The sequence below is a fragment of the Mus caroli genome, unplaced genomic scaffold, assembly GCF_978045245.1.
Source record: "Mus caroli unplaced genomic scaffold, Mus_caroli_1 scaffold_1, whole genome shotgun sequence".
Classification (NCBI taxonomy): domain Eukaryota; kingdom Metazoa; phylum Chordata; class Mammalia; order Rodentia; family Muridae; genus Mus; species Mus caroli.
In genome coordinates, this window is record NW_028227256.1 from 161993834 (window position 1) to 162014789 (window position 20956).

Genomic DNA, 20956 nt, shown 5'->3' on the forward strand with positions numbered 1-20956 from the left:
AGACGAAGCAGCTTCGAGGCGGCGTCTTCGAAGCAGTGGCTGGAGGAAGGCGGGGCTTGCGTTGCCAGAGTAACCGGATCATTGGTGGTGGTGTAGTCTTCCTGTGTACAGAAATCTATTTCCTGTGCTGAGATCCATTTACTATGGTGAGTGTTATCGGGAGGCCTTACGAAAGGCTCCGAGACCCTGGTTACGGAACATCCAAGTCTTTGGGTGATTGGGCACCCCGCCTTTCATCACCTCCTTACCTCTCTAGAAGCAGTTCCTTCTGCCTCTGCTCACCCCTTTTCTTGCAGCACCCTAATTTCCATTTTAGCGCTACTAAGACCTCCAGCTTGAGGAATGTAACAGAAAGTAAATGGGGGTGATTTGGAATCTAAGAAAACCCGATTATTATTAGACATTATTTCGAATAAACAGTTTATAAGCTTGCATTGTTTATCTTTTTCATTTTTCAAGCTTGCAGACCCTTATCGACGTGGTGCTGTCTCAACACTAACTTGGATCTGAATCTCCCTGAGTGCTGGAGTCAGTTCTCTCAAGCGGTGGAGTTCTGCCTTGCATCTCCTACCAGGACCGCTTAGTAATAGCTGTCTGCTGGCTCAGCGTCTAGTTCATTTCATACTTAACAGATCACTGTGTTTTAGCAGGTATGTTTTCCAGGATTACTCGGAGAGCTTCTAGCATTCACCAACACCACCATAAATTATGACTGAATAGGACTGGGGCTTGATACTTTGCGTTTTAATAAGCCTTTAGATGGTTTTAATGCACCCATTGCTCTAGTGCACAGAGTTCTAGTTAACTCATCTTTAGTCATCTCTGCACTTGTGCGTGGTGGACGGGACAGAGCAAAATGTTGCCTTCAGGTGGATGTAGCTGTGACTTAGCAAGAGGCATCTGCACAATGAGGCTTTCTCATTGACTGACGTTCAGCAGCCCTTTTTGTTAACCAATCTGGTCCTTTGGGACCAAAGAGACCTTTTCAAACCTTTACTTCACAGAGCCTATCTCTCTCCTCCCTCTTTTCTCCTTTCTAGGCACTTGACAGAATCTAAGAGGCAATGTATTCAGTATTGGATTCCAAATAATCAATGATTTTACCCATTCTGTAGCCTTGTATTTCTACTTTAATGAAGGAAGTGTGTAAGTGACCATTCATCTGTTTTGCTCTTGATTTCTCTTGCTCCCATCTATTGTAACCATTTGTGGCATGAAGTTAGTTAGCATTTGATCTGGTGTGTGTGTGTGTGTGTGTGTGTGTGTGTGTGTGTGTGTTGTATGCTGATTTGTTTTGTTTTGTTTTGTTTTGTTTTTCGAGAAAGGGTTTCTGTGTATATAGCCCTGGCTGTCCTGGAACTCACTTTGTAGACCAGGCTGGCCTCGAACTCAGAAATCCGCCTGCCTCTGCCTCCCGAGGGCTGGGATTAAAGGCGTGCGCCACCACACCCGGCTAAGCTGATTATTATATAAGTACTTTTCTTACTGTGACTCATGATTCATCAAAATCAAAACTTGGTCCTAGAGCATGAAGAGTGGAATTCTCCGGGCATGAAGGCTTACCTTAGAGACAGTGCTCTTACTGTTTGGTAGAAAAACTGGGGCTGGGGTGGGGTGGGGAGGCCTAAAAACAGTTAATTAAAAATCTCAGGGTTCCCCCTCCCCTCCCCGTACATCTAGATTTTTTTGTTTTTCTCATTTGCTGTCAATCCTTTCTGAGAAGCAGCAAAATGTTTTGAAAGGAGGGGAAGCTAAATGTCCTTCCCTCTGTGTGCAGTCTGGGCACAGGCAAATACATGTATGTGGCAAAGGCTGATAGGGTGATAGTGTCTGTGGAGGATGGAGGTTGTTCATTCTCCTGGTGTGTCTTTCTCATCACTGACTTAAGTATATAACTAGCATCGGGGGTGGCTTGGTTGGTGAAGCACTTGTCTTGCAAGCGTGAGGACCTATATTCAGTCCCCCAAATGCACTCGAAAAAAAAGCTAGACATGGTGGCATGTGCCTGTAATCCCAGCACTGGAGAAACAGAGACAGGCGGATCACTGGTTAGCCAGCCTATCCTATTTAGTACGTTCCAGGCCTGTCTCAAAAACCAAACAAGCAATAACAAAAGGACCCGTATGATACAAGGAGAAAACTAACTCCCCTAAGTTGTCCTTCTGATACATGCATTCACTGTACATAAATGTAAAATTAATGAGGAATGACACCCAAGGATATCCTCTATCCTCTACATGCATATGCATACATGTTTTTGTGTGCCCCAACACACATGTATATACACACAATGAGTTCCAGGCAAGCCAGAGTTATGTAGTGAGACCCTGTCTACACACCTACATACACACACACACACACACATACACACGAGAGAGAGAGAGAGAGAGAGAGAGAGAGAGAGAATAAAGTAGTTTGACATGCAGTCAAGGTCATCACAAGATGTGGTTTTCAAACTGATTTTAGTAATAGAAAAGATCTCAGGTGGCTCTGGATTCCTCGAGGCAAGGTGAGTGCAGAGGTATATTAGAGATTTTGGAGAGAGGACTGGAGAAGGTGGGCACAAACCCAAGATACTGGAGTATATGGCGCTTGGCAAGAATTTTAGATTTTATTTTTTGATGTATTAGCATATGTGTATGTGTGTCTCATATGTTTTATCTATTTCATCATTTAAATTGTTTCCTCTTGATTTGATCTAGCAGTACCAACTTTTTTTTTCTGATCTGTAACCCTTACTACTGAAATTTCTTAGAAAATATTCTCTCTCTTTGAAGACCAGAGATTCCTAATTTCTCTCTTCATAATTGCTGTTTTGTAATTTGGTTGTTCTTTATACACACACACACATACACAAATATATGTATATATCATGTAAATGTGATTGTACTCTGAATATATCGTTTTAAAATTTATGTCTTGGGGACTGGTGAGATGGCCCAGAGGTTAAGAGCACTGACTTCTCTTCTGAAGGTCCTGAGTTCAATTCCAAGCAACCACATGGTGGCTCACAACCATCTGTAATGAGATCTGACGCCCTCTTCTGTTGTGTCTGATCATTTTCTCTGGTGGAGTCAATCTGTGTTTTAATCTGTTCCATTATCACTCTATATAATAAATACATCTCACACACATCCATTGTTTCTTTAGAATAAATTAGAAAGGTGATAACTAAGTGTAGGGTCACATGCATTTTTAAGATTTTGATATGCTGCCAAGTTAACCCCAGAAAAGTTTTACCAATGTATACTCTGCCAGCAGAATACATACCAGGCTTGCTGCTTTTCTAACTCTCAGACCTGCTGTTTCTGCACAGTACATACATACATACATACATACATACATACATACATCTAAAAGTAGATTTCATCTTTTCCTAAGAAGGTCTCTTGCTCTTAGGATATTGAGAAAGATCACAGATCCCTGCATGTTACATAAATGAAAGTAATTGCTAATGTTTCCCTCTAATATTTGCCTGTAATTGTTTTTTTATTTCTCTCATGAAGTGTTGGAATTTGAAGTATACTGTCTGTATAAGGTGAGGATGCTAGAAGCTGGCTTCAAACCTCCTTACTCACGCAGACGACCCCCCACCCCCCTTTTCTAGCTGTATGGAAGAGGCTGCTTGTTGCTGTGGCAGGCCCTCCTGCAGAGCCAGAACTGCGGAGTTTCCCAATCCCTCTTACAGCCCTGGCCTCAGCACTGACCAATGAGGCAGACACTGGGGGATCTTTGGGGCCCTTGTCTTTTCATTCATGAAATCAGAAAGCTGCTATTTATCCTGATTATCTTAGGGCACTTCATAAACTATCCAATGTACTATCCAAATGGAGTATATTGTTTTCATATTAACAAGATTACTTCCTAATGAGAAGGAAATAGTTGGGGTAAATGGGAAGGGACGAAAATCAAAAACAAGCTTGAGAAGTAGCTATTTGAAGTTTCGAGGATTCCTGACCACTTTTACTATTGAGAAATTTTCTTTCGTATATTAAATTAATTTTGCCTCAAGTTCTCTTACAGATTCATTTTCCTGGTGGAAGCAGTTATAGGCCAGAGAAAAGAGGAGAGGGTTAGAACTAGGGGCACTTGGTCTTGAGTTGAGTTTTAAGAACCCACAGGGTCTGGTGGATGGCCACACACCCACTGGTGAATGTACCACATACTGGACTTGGCTACTAAAAGAGAAGGGACCGGAGGTTGAGAGGGGCTGGGAGCTGGGGGTTGATCTGGGAGGAGCTAGAGGGGGGAATGGAGAATGAATATGATCAATATACATCGTATGAAATTGTCGTAGAATTAATTGAAATATATTTTAAAAGAACACTTGGTTTGGGGGGATGGGGCAGCTAAACATGCCTGATCTTATCAGGCCTTACATCTGATATCTATGGGTTTCTTCTCCGTTTAAATGGGTTAATTGTGAGTATTTTCTTCTGTGGCTTGTAGTTCTTTGGTTTAACTTTAAGTGACATTTGATCCTGAATATACATTACGAGTGTTCAGATTTCATGTGAGGCTATGATTTCATTGATCAAGTCATGCCCATGACACAGTGTTTCCTAGCACTGTGTCTCACTGTACTGGGGCTTTGACGTTTTCTCTGTCCCTCTGCAGCCAGTCGTAAAGGGGGTGGTATGAAGGCCACATGTAGGGTGGAGCACTTCACGGTCACGTACTCTCAGTGTCTCGAACATGTCTGCATTCACCTGTGCTCATTATAAACAATATTTCTCTGATTCAGAATGAGAGTAGCATTTGTCTGTGGATATAAATGTAAGGGTTTAGAAGACAACTTGGCACTGTCAGTTTAGCTAAGCAACAGTAAGAAGTTCCCCTCTTGGTTGTAGAACCTCCTTAGCCACAGCTCTTAACTGGGCTGACAGTACCTGGCGTGAGTTCCCTCTTGGTAGGCAGGCCTGGAGACTGATCAGAGTGCTTGGTTTCCCTGCTAATGGTTGGGCTGTTGTTGCAGCGATGAGCACGTCTCGCTTGTGGGTTGGTATTGCAGTTCATGAGGTCAGCACGTGGAGATTGATGGTTACTGACGCCTTCTCTTCCCCAGCAGCTGGCGTTGCATCCTCGGGCAGTATGAGAGCCTGTCAGCAGGGAAGAAGTTCCAGTTTGGTTTCTCCATATATGGCACCCAAGGTGTGTAGCGTCTTCAGCAGTAGAGCCTTATCGACTAACTCTGGTGAACAGCCAAGAGGAATGGCAAGAGCCGGTATTGTGTGGGGAGCCTCTGGGTTCTCTCTGACCAACAGCATAAATGGAGGTATCCCACATCTGGCGTGAGACTTTTGTTTAATAACCCCTGGCTATTAGGCACCTGTGTCTAGTTGTTTTGTTATAGACAAGTACTCAGAGAAGTCTCAGAAACTGAGGAACACAGGGGAGAGACTAATCACTTTGAGATAAGGTTAATTTTTGTTTATTGTTTTGTTGGTCCAATGATGAAGACCAAACCCAGCACCTTGTGCTTGCTAGGCAAACCCCCTACTACCAGATCCCCAAGCCAAGAAATGTTAATTAAAAATAACAAAGTTAGCTAAGATTATGGCTTTTCCTGTGTTACTTTTTTTTTTTTTGGTTTTTCGAGACAAGGTTTCTCTGTGTAGCCCTGGCTGTCCTGGAACTTACTCTGTAGACCAGGCTGGCCTCGAACTCAGAAATCCGCCTGCCTCTGCCTCCTGAGTGCTGGGATTAAAGGCGTGCGCCACCATGCCCAGCTCCTGTGTTACTTTTATTCAATGAGCTTTATGCTTTCTTTAACATATGAATATATATAAATCCAAAGTGAAAGTTGGTACATTTTAATGCCAACATCAATCCCTAAATTTACCAGAAGGCCTTCAGAGACAGTAGGACACCATATCGTTACGGATCAGTGTTAGGGTTCAGCTTTGTTATCTGTATAATGAAATAAATGCTTAACAGACTCTGTCTGTCTGTCTGTCTGTCTGTCTGTCTATCTGTCTAAAATCTGTGGCTAACCATACTTTTTTTTTTTTTTCATTTGAGGCACAGTCTGTGGTTTTAGACTTGCATATCCTCCAGTCACCCCCACTCTTTTCTCTACCTGTAAAGCTCCTCTTTTCCTTTATCCCTGTGCTCAGATGGCACCTCAGCAGGAGGCAGGACATCTCTGTCCACCCTTGTAAAGCAGCAGCCCTCCCCTTCCCTCCCCCCCAACCCTCCAGCCCCCCCCCCCCCCCTCCATCCTGCTTCCTTTCTCCACCTCTTTCCATCTTAGTGCCTGACAGAAACATGACAAAGCGGAAGTCGTTTCACAAATAAGGACAGTCCTTGAAATTTTGTAGTTTTTCTCTTTTATGTCAGTCAGGAGGTTTAATTAATCCACAGTGTCTCTGGAGGAGCAAGTTGACTTTCTATGCCTATCTGCGCTGGTCATTCGCTAGGAACCTGGGCAGAGAAAGATTTCTTGTTAGGCCTACCTGGTCCTGTGGAAAACTAAAAGTCTAGATCAGAGGCAGCAGATGTTTATTCTGAGCGAGTCTGGCTTCATCCATACGCGATCACTGTTACATTTTTACTCTGTGCTGCCCACTGTTCTAGACAACCTTCAAACTCCTAAGGAACTAAAATGGCTGAGCTTGGAGAGATATACAGTTTTAGGGGGAAAGGATATGATATGATATTAGGTATTGCTAATCACGAGAAAGGAAACACCTTGCAAGGCTGTGGAGTGAGGAATACAGGAAGGGCTGGCATTGGATAGTCAGGGAAACCCCTCTCCAGTCCCTTGAAGGAGAATGGGTTGGTCAGAGAGAATCAATCGTCCATGTACAGATCCTGGGGTAGTAACATTGTATGGACTGAGCAGGTAGGTTGTGTGTGTCTGCATAAGGACACACACACATAACAGTAATTAAGGAAAAAGATGCCATGGATTTGAAAGAGAACAAGGGAGTGTTATACAGGATGGTTTGGAAGGAGGGGCTTGAAGGGGGAGATAACGTGATTATATTATAAGGACAAAAATTAAAACAATTACAGGGGGGGGTGTCATCTAGGACAGTGGTTCTCAACCTGTGGGTCCTGACCCCTTTGGCAAACCTTTGTCTTCAAAAATATTTACAGTACAATTCATGACAGTAGCAAAAGTCCAGTTTTGAAGTAGCAATGAAAATACTTTTGTGGTTGGGGATCAGCACACCATGAGGAGCTGTATAGAAGGGTTGTGGCATCAGGAAGGTTGAGTTAGAGCTCCAGGGTACAGCGAGGTCAGTCAGACCAAAACCGTAGTTAGGAACAGGGTAGTAGTGGGTGTGAAGAGGAGCTGGACCTGGAGAACTTAGACCAGTGTGGCATGGCATTGTGACGCTTTAGGAGCGGAGGGGATTTCGGGTTTTCCTAATTCCGATGATTCTGACACTGAGATTGTCACCTAATGTGTAGTAGAGTCACCTAATGCTCTAAATTGTGAGTAGCAGTAGGTCCATAAAACAGTATGCAGGAGGCCTCCGGAGAGATGGCTGTTGCTTAAGAGCACTGGCTGCCCTTCCTGGTGACATGGGTTATTTTGCTAGCACCATGTGACAGCTGACAACCATCTCTGATTCCAGCTCTGCGGGATCTGACACCCCCTGCTGGTCCCGACAGGCACTGCATGTGCAACAGAGAAATCCATCATGTAGGCAAAACATCCACATATATGAAATAAAATGAAATACAGTCTCAAAAGTGTAGTGATACGTGTACACATCGAGGATAATAATCATTTCATAGAGGTTGCTTTTTACTTCTGCTGTTATGGTGGTGATGGTGGTGTGTGTGTGTGTGTGTGTGTTGGTTCTAGTGGAAACTGTAATTCATATACTTGACTGATATTTTTAAAAAACATGTTCACGATCTCCAAATCTAGTCTAGTCTAGTCCCCAAATTTAAAGATAAGCAAGCTGAGACACACTTTGAGGTGACGTGCCTCAAGGCAGTGTGCTTGCTGTTTGTCATCCACTGGCTGTGTACACTTCCTGTGTCTACCCAGCTGACCCCGTACTGAATTGGTTCTGGTTTCTCGATGAAGGGAAGGAGTTAAAAGCTGAAAACTAATTTTACACACACACACACACACACACACACACACACACACTCTCTCTCTCTCTCACTAAATCTTTATATCACAAGAAAGTTATTCTTTTTTTTTTTTTTTTTTTTTTTTTGGTTTTTCGAAACAGGGTTTCTCCGTATAGCCCTGGCTGTCCTGGCACTCACTTTGTAGACCAGGCTGGCCTCGAACTCAGAAATCCACCTGCCTCTGCCTCCCGAGTGCTGGGATTAAAGGCGTGCGCCACCACACCCGGCTAAGAAAGTTATTCTTGAGGTAGCTAATAGAACCTTTATTTTTAAGTTGTTTTCCTCTCATATAATTGATTTAGGTGTTAGGGGCAGGTGAGGAGAGTCATCTGTTATTCACCCTCCGTGACGGTAGAGGTTGAGCCTGATAATTAATTTATTAGTGGCTAAAAACCAAGGCTTCAAACTTGCTTGAGAACAACCTGGGGAAATGACCAAAAAAGTCGGACAAGTCACTTTGTAATGTGAGGGGTCAGACATTGTTGGCCTGACCTGGCATGAAGATGCTGTAGTAGAACCAGAAGACAGCCTCTTTCTCTTAGCAATTGGAACAGGAGGGAAGCCTGGCGCTCCTCGGAGTTCCTGTCTGCCCGCTGCTGAGTACTTAGCTGGCTGCAGCTCTTTGAGTAGTGATGTCCTGATTTTGTGAACACTCAAGGTGATGGTGCAGCTCCAGTGTAGCCCAGGTTGAGGTTTTTACTTTTTTGTTTTAAAGTCACAGCTCTGTTTAATTTCTAAAGTGCATAGGTAGGGTGAAGATGTTCAACGTTTTCTTTTATTGAATTCTAGCGAATGACTCTGCAGCTTTCTTGTAGCTGTACAGTGAATGACATGTTAGCTTTGTTTTTAAACCTTCAGTTCCTAGAACACAGAGTGAAACATCCCGGTTTTTACAAAAATTTATGACTCACCTGGTGCCGCTTGACTAGAACTTTTGCAAGTTTGCTATGATTTAGCTCATAATTGCAGGACTAACTTGGTTGTGTGACCCAGCTTTGGTGACATGTTGTAACCACAGTGAGCACTAGGTGGCGCTCCTCCATCACTGGATAGCGTTCTTTCAGGCTAGATGTCCATTCTGGATCTTTCTCGGTGCTTATTAATTTCACTGATGTTCATATTGGTGTGGCACTCAGGAGAAGTCAGGAGTGCACAGAACCACTGATTATGTCTCATAAAGTGAAAGATTAAAAAACAAAAGAAACCAATGTGAATGATGAATTCTTCTGTTGGATTAAACTTGAAAAATGCTGTTTGTCTTACAGGAAAAAGTAAGGCTTCAACATTAGGTGATATCTGAGTTGTGTGAGGCTACCTAGGCAAACGAATGAAAGAAAATCCTGTCCTAATACGCGTGCCTTCAGGTAGATTCTGGCAATCAGTGTTATTAACATGTGCTGGCATACACAGGCTTTTCTCACTATAGAAGGATGTCTGTGTTCATAGCCTCTCAATCCCTGTCTGTTTACCATCAACACACCATCTTCTCCAGTCACGAATACTCAAACACTCTTCACTCCAGACAAAAATGCAAACAGAGCCGGGAGTGACTTGTAGCTAATGCCCCGTGGTGATCGTTGCAGCCCATGCCAGTCCACATGTGCATTTGGCACCTCAGGCTGGGTCTCGCTGTGCTCATTCTTGCAGTGGGCTGGGCAGGGCTGGGGGTGAGCTACAAGTACCCTCATGTGGTACACATTCCCTAGCCAATGGGAGCAGTGTTCTGAGACGAGCACAGCCTTCTCTATGTGCACAGACATTAGCCCCGTTTGTCAGTGACACTGCTTATCTATGTCGTCAACTCCTAGAGAGAAAAATGAATAAAGTAGTCTAGGAAGGGTTGAACTTGCTAAAAGTGTGGAGGTCAGTTTAAACACCGCGGTGGAGAAAGGAGCCCTTCCCAGTGTATCCACGCCTGCTACGCCAGTTTCCTACGCCAGCTTCAGGTTGTGGTGCCTTTTTGTTTCTTGAACTCCATCTTCCCCATCATAGCTCTATACTTTTTATCTCCCTGGAATATTTTTGTCCTAGGTCTCTACATGACTGGCTTCTCCTTGTCCTGGTTCTGGCATTGTCTTAGAGAGAGACCTTAAGTTTCTCTCCTAGTTGAAGGCAGGTTCCTTACCTTTTTTACTTCAAATTTATCATGTATACGTATTCCCTTGTCCTTAGAGCATTTATCATGACAAGTATTGTATTGTTTGTTTCTACATTCTATGCGAAGTATGAAGAGAGATAGGAAATGAATAGGTATGGTCAATATTAATAGAGCCCTGTCCATTTTGAATATTCTAAGTGACTGTTGTAGTGCCTGACAAAGAGAAGTCATTAATATTTTTATTAAGCAAATGAAAGAAATAAATTCAACTTTTAAGAATGCCTACCTTTCCCTTTGTGCCTACTGGTGGATACATACTGCTTTTCAAAGTCTTCATATATTTACTCAAAAAGTATTGTGTTGCATTTTCTACATACTGCAATATACTATACTATACATACACTATACATGTAGTTCTTTCAGATGCAGCCTTGAGCCAAACAGACATTTTTAGCAGGGGAAGGAACTCTGCAGTCAACGTCTGTTGCATGAAGACAGTAAGTGCTACAGGGAGAATGGCTGGCTGTTGTAAGCAGTGAGCCCTCCTGTGGTGGATAGGACTTCAAGGAGGTGGCTAAGGTCTCTCTCATAGAGAAGAAGATGAAAGTGGAGCAGGGTTGGGGAGGAGTAAGAGTGAGCCATGAGATATTAGAGGGAAACATCCCAGGAAGTAGGTAGGAGCAGCGGTGGGAAGGCTCTTGGGTACATACAAAGAATTATGTGCCTAGGGCAAAGTCCGCAAGAGTGACCGTCATGGGAGGTCATCGCAGACAGACAGATCTCACAGGCTTTGGTTGAAATGGAGACACTTCATATTCGTACACTAGAAGACTTGATATTCCAATGGGGTAAGTAGACTGAATGCATTCCGTGGTAAACTCCCAGAGGCTATTTTTGCAGAAACTGACAAGCTCATTCTGTATTTGAGATGGTAACAGGAAGTACTGAAGTTAGCCGAGGCGGTGTGTATGTGTGTGCAGGAGTGGAAGCGAAGAGGCCAGAGGTCAGCACTGGGCGTCTGCCTACTTATTCCCCATCTAACCTTCTGAGTCCATGTCTTTCACTGAACCTGGAATTCACTGAAAGGCTGGGTTGGTTGGCTAGCAAGCCTCAGAGATCTGGCTACCCAACTCCACCTCCCGTGTGCTAGAATTACAGGTATGTGCCACCATAACCGGTTCTTTTACATGAGTGCTAGGCACCAGACTTAGCTTTTACAAACTGAGCTATCTCCTGAGTCCCAGTCAAGATAATTGCTTAAAAGTATGAAATTGGAAGCTTTGCCTTTCCTGAATGAAAAAGGTGTAAAGTTTCTGTTTTAGACAGTGTGATGCAGCCCTGGGATAGCTAGGTTTCATGATGAGTGGAACGGAATTCAGAGCCCAGAGGTAAACTCTTGGCAATAAATCAGTTTTTAACAAAAATGTCAGCACCATTCCGTGAGGAAAAAAAGGAGTATTTGCAAGTTATTGCTGGGATAACTGAATATTTGCATTACAAGGATCAATTTAGACTCTTGCCTTAAGTAGCTCAAAAAAAAAAAAAAAAAAAAAAAAAAAGATCATAGACCCAAATAAAACCCTGAATATAAAACCTCAAATTGGAAATCTCTTACAATGAAGCATAGGTCTACATCTCTGCGGTATTGTGTCAAGCAAAGCTTTCTTGAATATGACATCAAAACCACAAGTCACCACCATTCCCATCCCCTTGCTGGAGAAATGTTCTAGAATGGCAAGTGTGACCCAGGGGGTCTTCTGGAGTACTGCGCCTAGATCCTAGCTGGACACAGGGATGGATATCTGCGGGGAGGAAGCAGGATAAGGACTGAGGTACAAAGGTGTGGGCAGATAGAGAAACTGACAAGGAGCTGCAGGCAGCAGGAGGAGGGACTGGCAAGAGCAGAGAGCTTCTCAGGGTGCAAGAGAACTGCCAGAGACCGGCTAGAGTGGAGGGCTGTCTGACAGGAGCTGTGACTTCAGCAGAGCTCAGCAACTAAACAGGATCTGACTGGGAGCTCGGAATGTAAACATCTCACCCCAGTGTTCTTCCTTGATCCAGCCATTGTCTCCTCCCAGCAAATCCATGTGAAAGATGGAGCATTAAGTAGTCTGTGGTGAAGTTCATGAAGGTTCCTCCCTGCCCAGGCTCCGGGCTGACTATAGGCATCTGACTGAGGGTCTGGAGGGACGAATGGAAAATGTCCAGTGCATACATTTCCAGGCCTAGTGGTGTGATGGTTAAAGAGAGACATAACATAGTCACCCCCAGTGTGCATATGACCTTGACAGTTGTAAAGCTCAGACATACTGGTATTTTCTCGGCTATTATATGGTTGAACTAGAGTCAATTCTGTAATTGAATATTGAATATAAATAGTATATAATTACTTTAAAATTATTGTGCTACATATATTTAGATCCAGCATTTTCGTTTTGTCTCAAATCCATTTCTTCTCTTAGGATTGAGCTTAGTTGATAGATGTCATGCATTCCCTGCCCTGGTTTTACCTAACACCACGTCAACTGTGTTCTGGAAGGCGCTAGCCAAGGAACATGGGTAGGGGGCCTCAGGTGGGGGAGGGGAGCTTTAGATTCTTTCCAGAAAAACATAACAAAAAAATTTTTGAGTCTTTTAAAATATTGAATATTTGATTTTTGCCATCTTACCAAGATCTATCTATCGAACATGTATTTCCTTCTTTGGATCTTTATTTCAGTATTTGTTTGATGTTTCAAAGATCTCAGAACTACTACACATGCCAATAAGGACTTTCAAAAGAAATGATAGTTACTATCTTCTATAAGCCCGTAATCTGGTTATAAAGAAAATTTTAATTGCACAAGCATACCAGATGACAAGGCAGCGCTATTCTGTGGGAAATCCGTCTGTCCCACAAGGAAACAAGGCGCCTTGTAAAGCCGAGCTGTGTACCAAGTCACAGAGCTCTTGCCAAGTCACTTGTCTGCAGTTCTGTTCCCTCATTGTTAATGTCCCTTTGATATCTGGACCTCTGTGAAAACTGAATCACAGGTCCAGAAATCCCAACTCCCGATGGGCTGGAGTTGGTGTGGGAAGACTTGAGAGCAATCGTGTTTGCTTTAAGATGACTGAGGCAGGTTTGCCCTTGATTTGCAGAGAGCTTTCCCTTGATACAAACCTGTAACGTGGCCTTTTCACACGGCAGTGATCTCAGAAGTCAAGAGATTTTTTTTCTTTTTTAAAAAAAGATGGGGCTCAAGAAGAAAAAGGTTTAAAAACAACCTTCCTTTCGGGATGGGTGGCTCACTGTGGCCCTGGCTCTTTTGCTTTTCTCCTCTTTGCTCTTCAAGAAGTGTGAGCATTCGGTAGCATCACAGTTGGGGGAAACACACGAGTTTGTATACTGAGTTTTTGGTTTGGTTTGGTTTTCTGTCTTTTTGAGCCCAGACTGGCCTGGAACTCCCTGTGGAGCCCAGGCAGGCTTTGAACTTGTGATCCTCCTGCCTCTGCCTTCAGGGTACTGCTGTCCTGCTTTTGTTTAAACCATAAAATGCAAACTGGTCTTGGACTGGAGCTTTCCCCACGCCTCCCGGCGTTTGGATTTTAGGAGAGCACCTTGTAGAGCCCAAGAAAAAAGCAGCTTCCCGAGTACACTCTGGCTTGGCTGCTGTGTTCCATTCCCTGGCTTATCCTGCTGTATCTAAGGTAGGAACTGCTGGCTTAGCTGCTTACTGTGCCTGGTAATACATTTTTAATGACTCACTGTATTCTCGGAATGCTCAGGGCAAAATGAAGTTTGTTCTTTGGAACCACTTTTTACTCTCCCTTACTGGAAGCAGCTGGCTGGAACGGGCAGGTCTCAGGTGCCACGACTTCAGATGCAGCCGGGTAAAGCCATTCAGGGGAGTTACAGGCACAGATGAGAGGCTCAGACTAGTTTAATAGCCTATTGAACTGTAACCATTACTGCCTCAGTTTAATGAAGCCACACAGTAGCCGATATTTATTTGTTAAGTCAGATAAGGGGCTAGTGCTGATTCTAACTATGCAGATTCTGAGAATCCAAGTTTTAATTAGTTGAAGACATTGCTCCATGGTGAAGTATATACCATTTGGGTATGATATAGATGAGAAACATTTATGTCTTGCTACCTCTTGTAAAATACTTTACTTGAAATAGAGCAATAAAATGCTAATGTGTAATAAAATATGTGCACATTCAGTGTTGTTAGATTTGTGTCTGAGAACATGGCTGGATTTATGTTGCTATGTTGCTGTTTTTTGCTCAAGTGGAGGATTAAGGGGACAGGGTATGATTGCCAGAACTGAAGATGTGTGTGTGTGTGTGGGCGTGTGTGCAGGTCTGAGGCCCACTCTCCAGAGTCATGTCTCTCTCTCTCTCTCTCTCTTTCTCCCCCCCCCCCCCCCCCCCCGGGTCCTGGAGCTGAAACTCAGTTCATCAGACCTTGTTGTCTGCTCCATACGAGCTCCAGGCGCTTCACCTTTCTTACGGACCATGGTTAGGGCACGTGTTCTGAAATCTAACTGCCTGGCTTCATCGTTGTACCCAGGCTGTGGAATCCTCTGTAAAGGAGACAGCATCCTGCTGTGTAGATAGAATGCAGTCTCAGGCCAGAGCCCCACTGGCAGTGCTGCTCCTTTAAACTCTGGCTTCTCACATTGCAGGCTGTGAGGGTTTGCTTACGTGTGTGGCATCACAGCTCTGATGTGTTCACTGTGGGAACTGCTTCATAGAGTTCACAGGATTTGCAGTAGAATTATGTGTAAGGGAAGAAGTTGATCCATATTTTGGAAAAAATAATGATGGGAAGAGGTGAAGTTGACATTGAGTTCTTTTTTTTTTGTTTTTTGTTTTTTTTTGTTTTTGTTTTTTCGAGACAGGTTTTCTCTGTGTAGCCATGGCTGTCCTGGAACTCACTTTGTAGACCAGGCTGGCCTTGAATTCAGAAATCCACCTGCCTCTGCCTCCGGAGTGCTGGGATTAAAGGCATGCACCACCACTGCCCAGTGACATTGAGTTTTTTTTTTTAAAGATTTATTTATTTTATGTACATGAATACACTATAGCTGTCTTCAGACACCAGAAAAGGGCATCAGATCCCATTACAGATGGTTGTGAGCCACCATGTGGTTGCTGGGACTTGAACTCAGGACCTCTGGAAGAGCAGTCAGTGCTCTTAACAGCTGAGCCATCTCTCCAGCCCAACATTGAGTTCTTAAAAGAAACAAACGTTGATGTGGAGGCAGAACAATCCATTTAATCTCTAAACTATTTTAATCTCATGTTTCTATTGGAAAACTATGCTTAGTTGGAATTATGTGTAAAGTTATTAGTATACATTGTTAGTATATTGCATTATAAATCATCTGTAGTAATAAAACACTAATGAGCTAGCATAAAACTAAGTAGAGGCAGAAACACTGATGCCTCGGCTCTCTTCAGCAGATCCAGTATTTCCCGGGTTAGTGTTTTTGGAGAGGGCATCTTACCTGGCACTTCATCAGTAATTTGCTGTGTGTAGTTTTTTATTCTGGAAAATGACATCTTAGGGTTAACATAAGAATTGCGTAATAACACATGGCAAAAATATACAGCGCCACTTCATATATCATGAGGTCTCAGAGTTGCTGACATTATTGGGGGGTGGTGGAAAACTTTTTGAGAATGTTCAAGAAATTATTAATTTTTGTCATTTCTTACTTTTAAAATAATTTTGAGTGCTAGCAATACATCTTTTCTGAAGTCTAAGCTCCTTCAGCCATCTTAGCCAGCTTTATAAACATTTTCAGTTCCCATCCTGCATGTCCAACCCATCAGTTTTGCATATAAGTAGCTTTCGGCATTGCTCTTTGGACAGCGACCTTTCCACGTACATAATTAAATGTGTCAGCAACAGTGTTCACATTCCTAGCCTTCCTTCCAGCTCCCAGGCACTGCATCAGGCGTGCATTGGATGAGAGGCATGCATTTGACTTCAATTTTAACAGATGAATTGTTTCTGAAAAATAGGTTCGTTTGGATAGTACTCTCAGTTACTGTTTTAAGGACAAAAATTCCCAAGTATTTTTTCTCTGGATACATTGCTCAGTAACATTAGTGCTATGTCATGGAATTCTGTGCCAGTAAATGCTTCAAGATGAAATAAAGACATTTCCAAACATCCACTGTAGTTTTGAACTCATATTGCTACACCTTGCTACTTACTGTTTGTATTAAATTTCTCTCTCTCTCTCCCCCTGTCTCTTTTTCCTCTCTCTCTCTCTCTCTCTCTCTCTCTGGTATGCTTTTCTATCCCATGAACTGAGTTTCACTTACTGGCTTCATAGAATTTTGTATCAAACTTAGGCAGTGATGAATTTCATAAAGACTTTTTAAATTAAAAAATATGTCCTTTAACTATATTCATCCCCCCTTTGCCTTCTCACTCTTTCTGTTCCCAAATAGTTCCCTTTCTACCTTGATGGAGAGAGGGAGGGAGGGAGAGGGAAAAGAAGAGGGAGGATATCTAAGTTCCACATACAAAAGAAAAAAAATGCAATGTTTGTCTTTCTGGTTCTGGCTTGTTTTCCATTATGTGAAGGCCTCCAGTCTAACTTACCAAACAACATAGTTTTACTCTTCTCTGTGGTTGAATAAAACTTCATGTGTATTCATACTTCCTTTTGTTTATTGACTTCTTTGTTGAGGGACACTAGACTGATCTACCTCTTGGCGCTTGTCAATGGTGCCACAATAAACACGGATGGTCATGGACTTTCATTTGTTTGTTTACTTGTTTTTTGTTTGGTTTTCTGAGGCAAGGTGTGATTGCATGGCCTTGGCTGACTTGGAGCTTGCTATGTAGACAAAGCTAGCTTCTAACCCACAGAGATCTTCATGTCTCCTAACTGCCAGGGCCAGGATTAAAGGCTTGTATCACCACTCCTGACAGATGAGGTATTTCTGTCCTGTGTGGGTTCAGATTCCTTTGTGTATCTTAAATAACATTGCCAGAAACATTGGAAGTAAGGACAGATCAGAGCTGTTCTTCCTAGGATGGAGGCCACAGTGATGGGCCATTGTGAGTGCTGATTCCTTCTTATGCCTGTATCCTGTTTTCTCCAGAGTAACTAATAGGCAGACCACCTTTCTCTCTTCCTTTACCGCTCCTCTGTTGGCTCATCAGAACTCTTCACTCTATTTTGTTCCTCGTTTTGCTTCAGAGCTTTTGGTATCTGGACAAAATACTGATTTTTTTTTTTTTTTTTTTTTTTTTTGGCATCAGACACAACTTTGTTTGAAAGTCCAAGTCTGGCTTTGGTCTAGCTGTTTGACCCAGGAAGCACTGAACCTCTGTTTTCACATGGGTGGAATGTAGGGAGAAGCCAAAACTGCAGCCATGTTTTGAGGATTATTAGCTGTATACATACAAAACTGACTGCCATATTGTTAGCTGACCTCATTCTACCTCCACCCCACACTTAATGTAATACTTGATTCTAATCACTTGGGAGAAATAAATAAGATTTTAAGAGATTTGTTAAAATAGTAGTAGTTCATAGAGCACTAAGTACCCTAATAAAAGCCACCAAGTATCAGCAGGGGACCTCACTGATTTATGAAAGGTACTGGTAGTTGGTGTCCTCATCCCGAAACAATAATAACCTCCCTCTTCCCCTCCCTGATTTCACCTTCCCTTGATGGTGTTTATGAGCTTTTGGTCCTTAAGAGTGATGCTGTCAGTATGTTGCTAAACTTACTCCTTATTTTAATTTTTCTCTGCCCTCTTGAGGCTTCATCAGAATACCAGGTCCTGGAAAAGCATAAGGAATTTTAATTAGGGGTTTTGTTACATCAGAAAAGTGTATTAACACGACTTGTCTTGAGAAATGTTGTAATTTATAATGGCTAACTTAAGAGGATTAATCTTCCACAGGAATGAGCCCCCTAATTGGTTATCCCAATTGGTCAACCCTAAAATCATATAGACATGTAACACTGAATGGACTCAGCAGCTTGTATTTATCCTAGATGTATATATGTAACAATAATAATTAAAGGAAAAGAATAAAATTTGAGAGCTATTGGGAGATGTTGGAGGAAGGATGATGTAATACTTAATTAAAAATTAAAAAAAATAGATAATTTGTAATGCAATAATTCCTTAAGATTTTACTTCACTTGTGAGCCATTAAATGGAAAATACAGTAATTTATTTGAAAAGAATTTTGCATGCTTTATTTTTGATACCAGAAATCCTTGAACTGACATATTTATTCCTTTTAAATAAAATATAAGTCATTTTTGTCGTAAGCCTTGATAGAGTTCTTAGGTTTTCCTGTTTGGCCCTGTAAACATAGCTGTAACTATTTTTTAGTTTTAGGGTAGCTATGTGGCATTAGGCTCTCTGTTTTAGATAAATACACTGCGAATAGGTGCAGTATATAATATGACTTTAAAGTTTATGCCAAGCCTGGCATAAACTTTGTATAACTCCAGCACTTAAAAAGTAGAGGCAGGGACAAGCAGCACTCCCAGTCTTGGCTATATGACTAAGGCTATATGAGGCCCTGTCTCTAAACAGTAAATTAACAATTTAAAATCCATAAAACATTAACTCTGTGAATGTGAAGGCTTTGCTATTTTCATAACACCTTTGATTTCTGTATGAAGCCAAAACACAGCAGTTAATTTCTCATAGCTATAATTTGTTCATAGGAATTTCATGCCGATTGGTGTTATTAATGATTTTTTCAATATTAAATGCCTTGCCTATTTTGTTAAATTCAAAGTATAAAACAAATCACTATATAACCGATGGAATTATACAATTACAAAAGAAAATCGATGCCCAATTATTAGACAGAATATCTGTGATTGTGTGAGCTTCCCGCAAGTACATAGACAGAGCCTCCTTCAGTTTACCTGCTGTGATGTGTGTTCTGCAGCTCACAACCCGCCAGGGTCTTACGTGCATGGGGCATAATTATATACAACTGGGAGGGGGGATGCTGCTCAGGAAGTGGCTGGAATCTCAGATGAAGATCTCATGTCCCTCCTCCCATGCTCCTTCTGTGACGGAACATCAACAGGCCCCCTCAGGATGCTGGAGTGATCCCAGCTGCTATGACTAATGAGGAGCTGGCGGGTATGCAGGAGCCCAGTGTTCCACAGCCACCCTGCTTCTGATTCAGCCGCTTTAAGAAACAGTTTTGGGCTTAGCTAGTGAATGAGCCTGAATTTAATCCCACCACTATCAAAACCAAAACAATTTTTTAAAAAAGCAGAATTTTTTTTCCACTATAATGTAATGTTTGAATATTCTCTATAAAGTATTTCTGAGAGAAACTGAAATGTTCAGTGAAGATGGGATGAGCTTATTCCTGTAAGCATCGGACACATTATGGAGCTAACCCAGGGTGGCTCTGCTCTCTGGCTGTCCTACGGGAATCAGTTTCTCCTGGAATTCACCTACAGGGTCAGCCCTAGAGGAAGCGGGTTTAGCTCGGTTACATGACAAGCTTTGTGATATTACGATGGTCGAGTTTGTCCTGTGGAACTCAGTTTCTTTATCTATGAAATGAAGGGTTTGAACAAAGCCAAACCAAACATTGGTATCACCTAGAAAATGAGAAATCATGTGTTTTGATAGACTTGGCGCAACGAAATTGAAAAGTAAAAATTTTAACATTTTGAAAATGAGTATGGTCTGGGAGTGTGTGTATGCTTGTGTGTGTGTGTGTGTGTGTGTGTGTGTGTTTGTGTTTGTGTGTGTTTCACTGAGGCAAGTCATGGTTATATGGAAAACTGGCTATTTTTTCCAGATGACACACAGGGTACCTCTCTACCTGTAGTTTCTATTGTAAACTCTATGTCAAAACTCGAAGAATCCTGAGAGCTGGGTGTGGTGGCACATGCCTTTAATCCCAGCACTCGGGAGGCAGAGGCAGGTGGATTTCTGAGTTTGAGGCCAGCCTGGTCTACAAAGTGAGTGCCAGGACAGCCAGGGCTACACAGAGAAACCCTGTCTTGAAAAACAAAAAAACCCCCCAAAACAAACAAACAAACAAAAAAACCTCGAAGAATCCATACCTGAGAGCTTAGGAGTGTCTGAAGCCTTTGAAAGCAGTGGAAATCACCCTGTCAGTTTTTCTGTCTGGTGCTTCCTTATCTGAGAGGAATGAACAGAGACCCGTCTTGCTTCTGTTTCTCAGAGGTGAACTCTTTCCCCTGCTGTTTTTACAAGATGATACTGCTGTGAAACTACTGAGAGGAGAGACATTTACACATTAGTGCAATAGTCTACACTTGCCAAATTCCTGAGTTTAAGATATTAAAACTTGTAGCAATGGAGTCTCTTAGCAGCTTGTTGATAATTTTGAAGTAAACTTGACTTCGGACCAAGTATGAGTTGTGAAAGGTAGTCGGATGCCGAGCTCGAGCTCCAAAGACTGCTGACGGAATTGAGACAATTGAATGGCCTTGAAGAGATGATTAAACTGACCTCTGAAATACATAAGTGTATTCCATCAGAAACTAGCAGGACAAATTTCTAAGGAAAGAATACTTGAGTATAATAGCAAAGATTTGTTTGTGTAAATGTTTGGAAGTCCTTAGAGTGCTAACACGGAACTGATAAAATTCCTTGTTTTCCTTCACAGAATCAGAGTGAGAGGTTTGCTTTCATTGCAGAGTGGTACGATCCAAATGCTTCACTGCTCCGACGCTACGAGCTTCTCTTTTACCCCACAGACGGATCTGTTGAAATGGTAAATGAG

The 20956-nt window shown here is 42.4% G+C and overlaps 1 protein-coding gene across 6 annotated transcripts in view; it reads left to right on the plus strand.

Annotated features, from left to right (window-relative positions):
• The first annotated feature begins 31 nt into the window (after nt 1–31).
• The window catches only part of Nme7 (NME/NM23 family member 7), a 134414-nt gene continuing 113489 nt past the window's right edge, over nt 32–20956 (plus strand). The window contains exons 1-5 of one of the 6 annotated variants that reach the window (XM_029483015.2): nt 32–146; nt 460–650; nt 1041–1146; nt 5069–5151; nt 20840–20947. In XM_029483015.2, coding sequence (XP_029338875.1) covers nt 1134–1146; nt 5069–5151; nt 20840–20947 — 204 coding nt within the window. In that variant the 5' untranslated portion in view covers nt 32–146; nt 460–650; nt 1041–1133. Of the gene's footprint in view, nt 147–459; nt 651–1040; nt 1147–5065; nt 5152–10900; nt 11044–20839; nt 20948–20956 lie in introns of those variants that run through there. The other 5 variants (XM_021157201.3, XM_021157206.3, XM_021157214.3 and 2 more) reach the window with 5 other exon arrangements.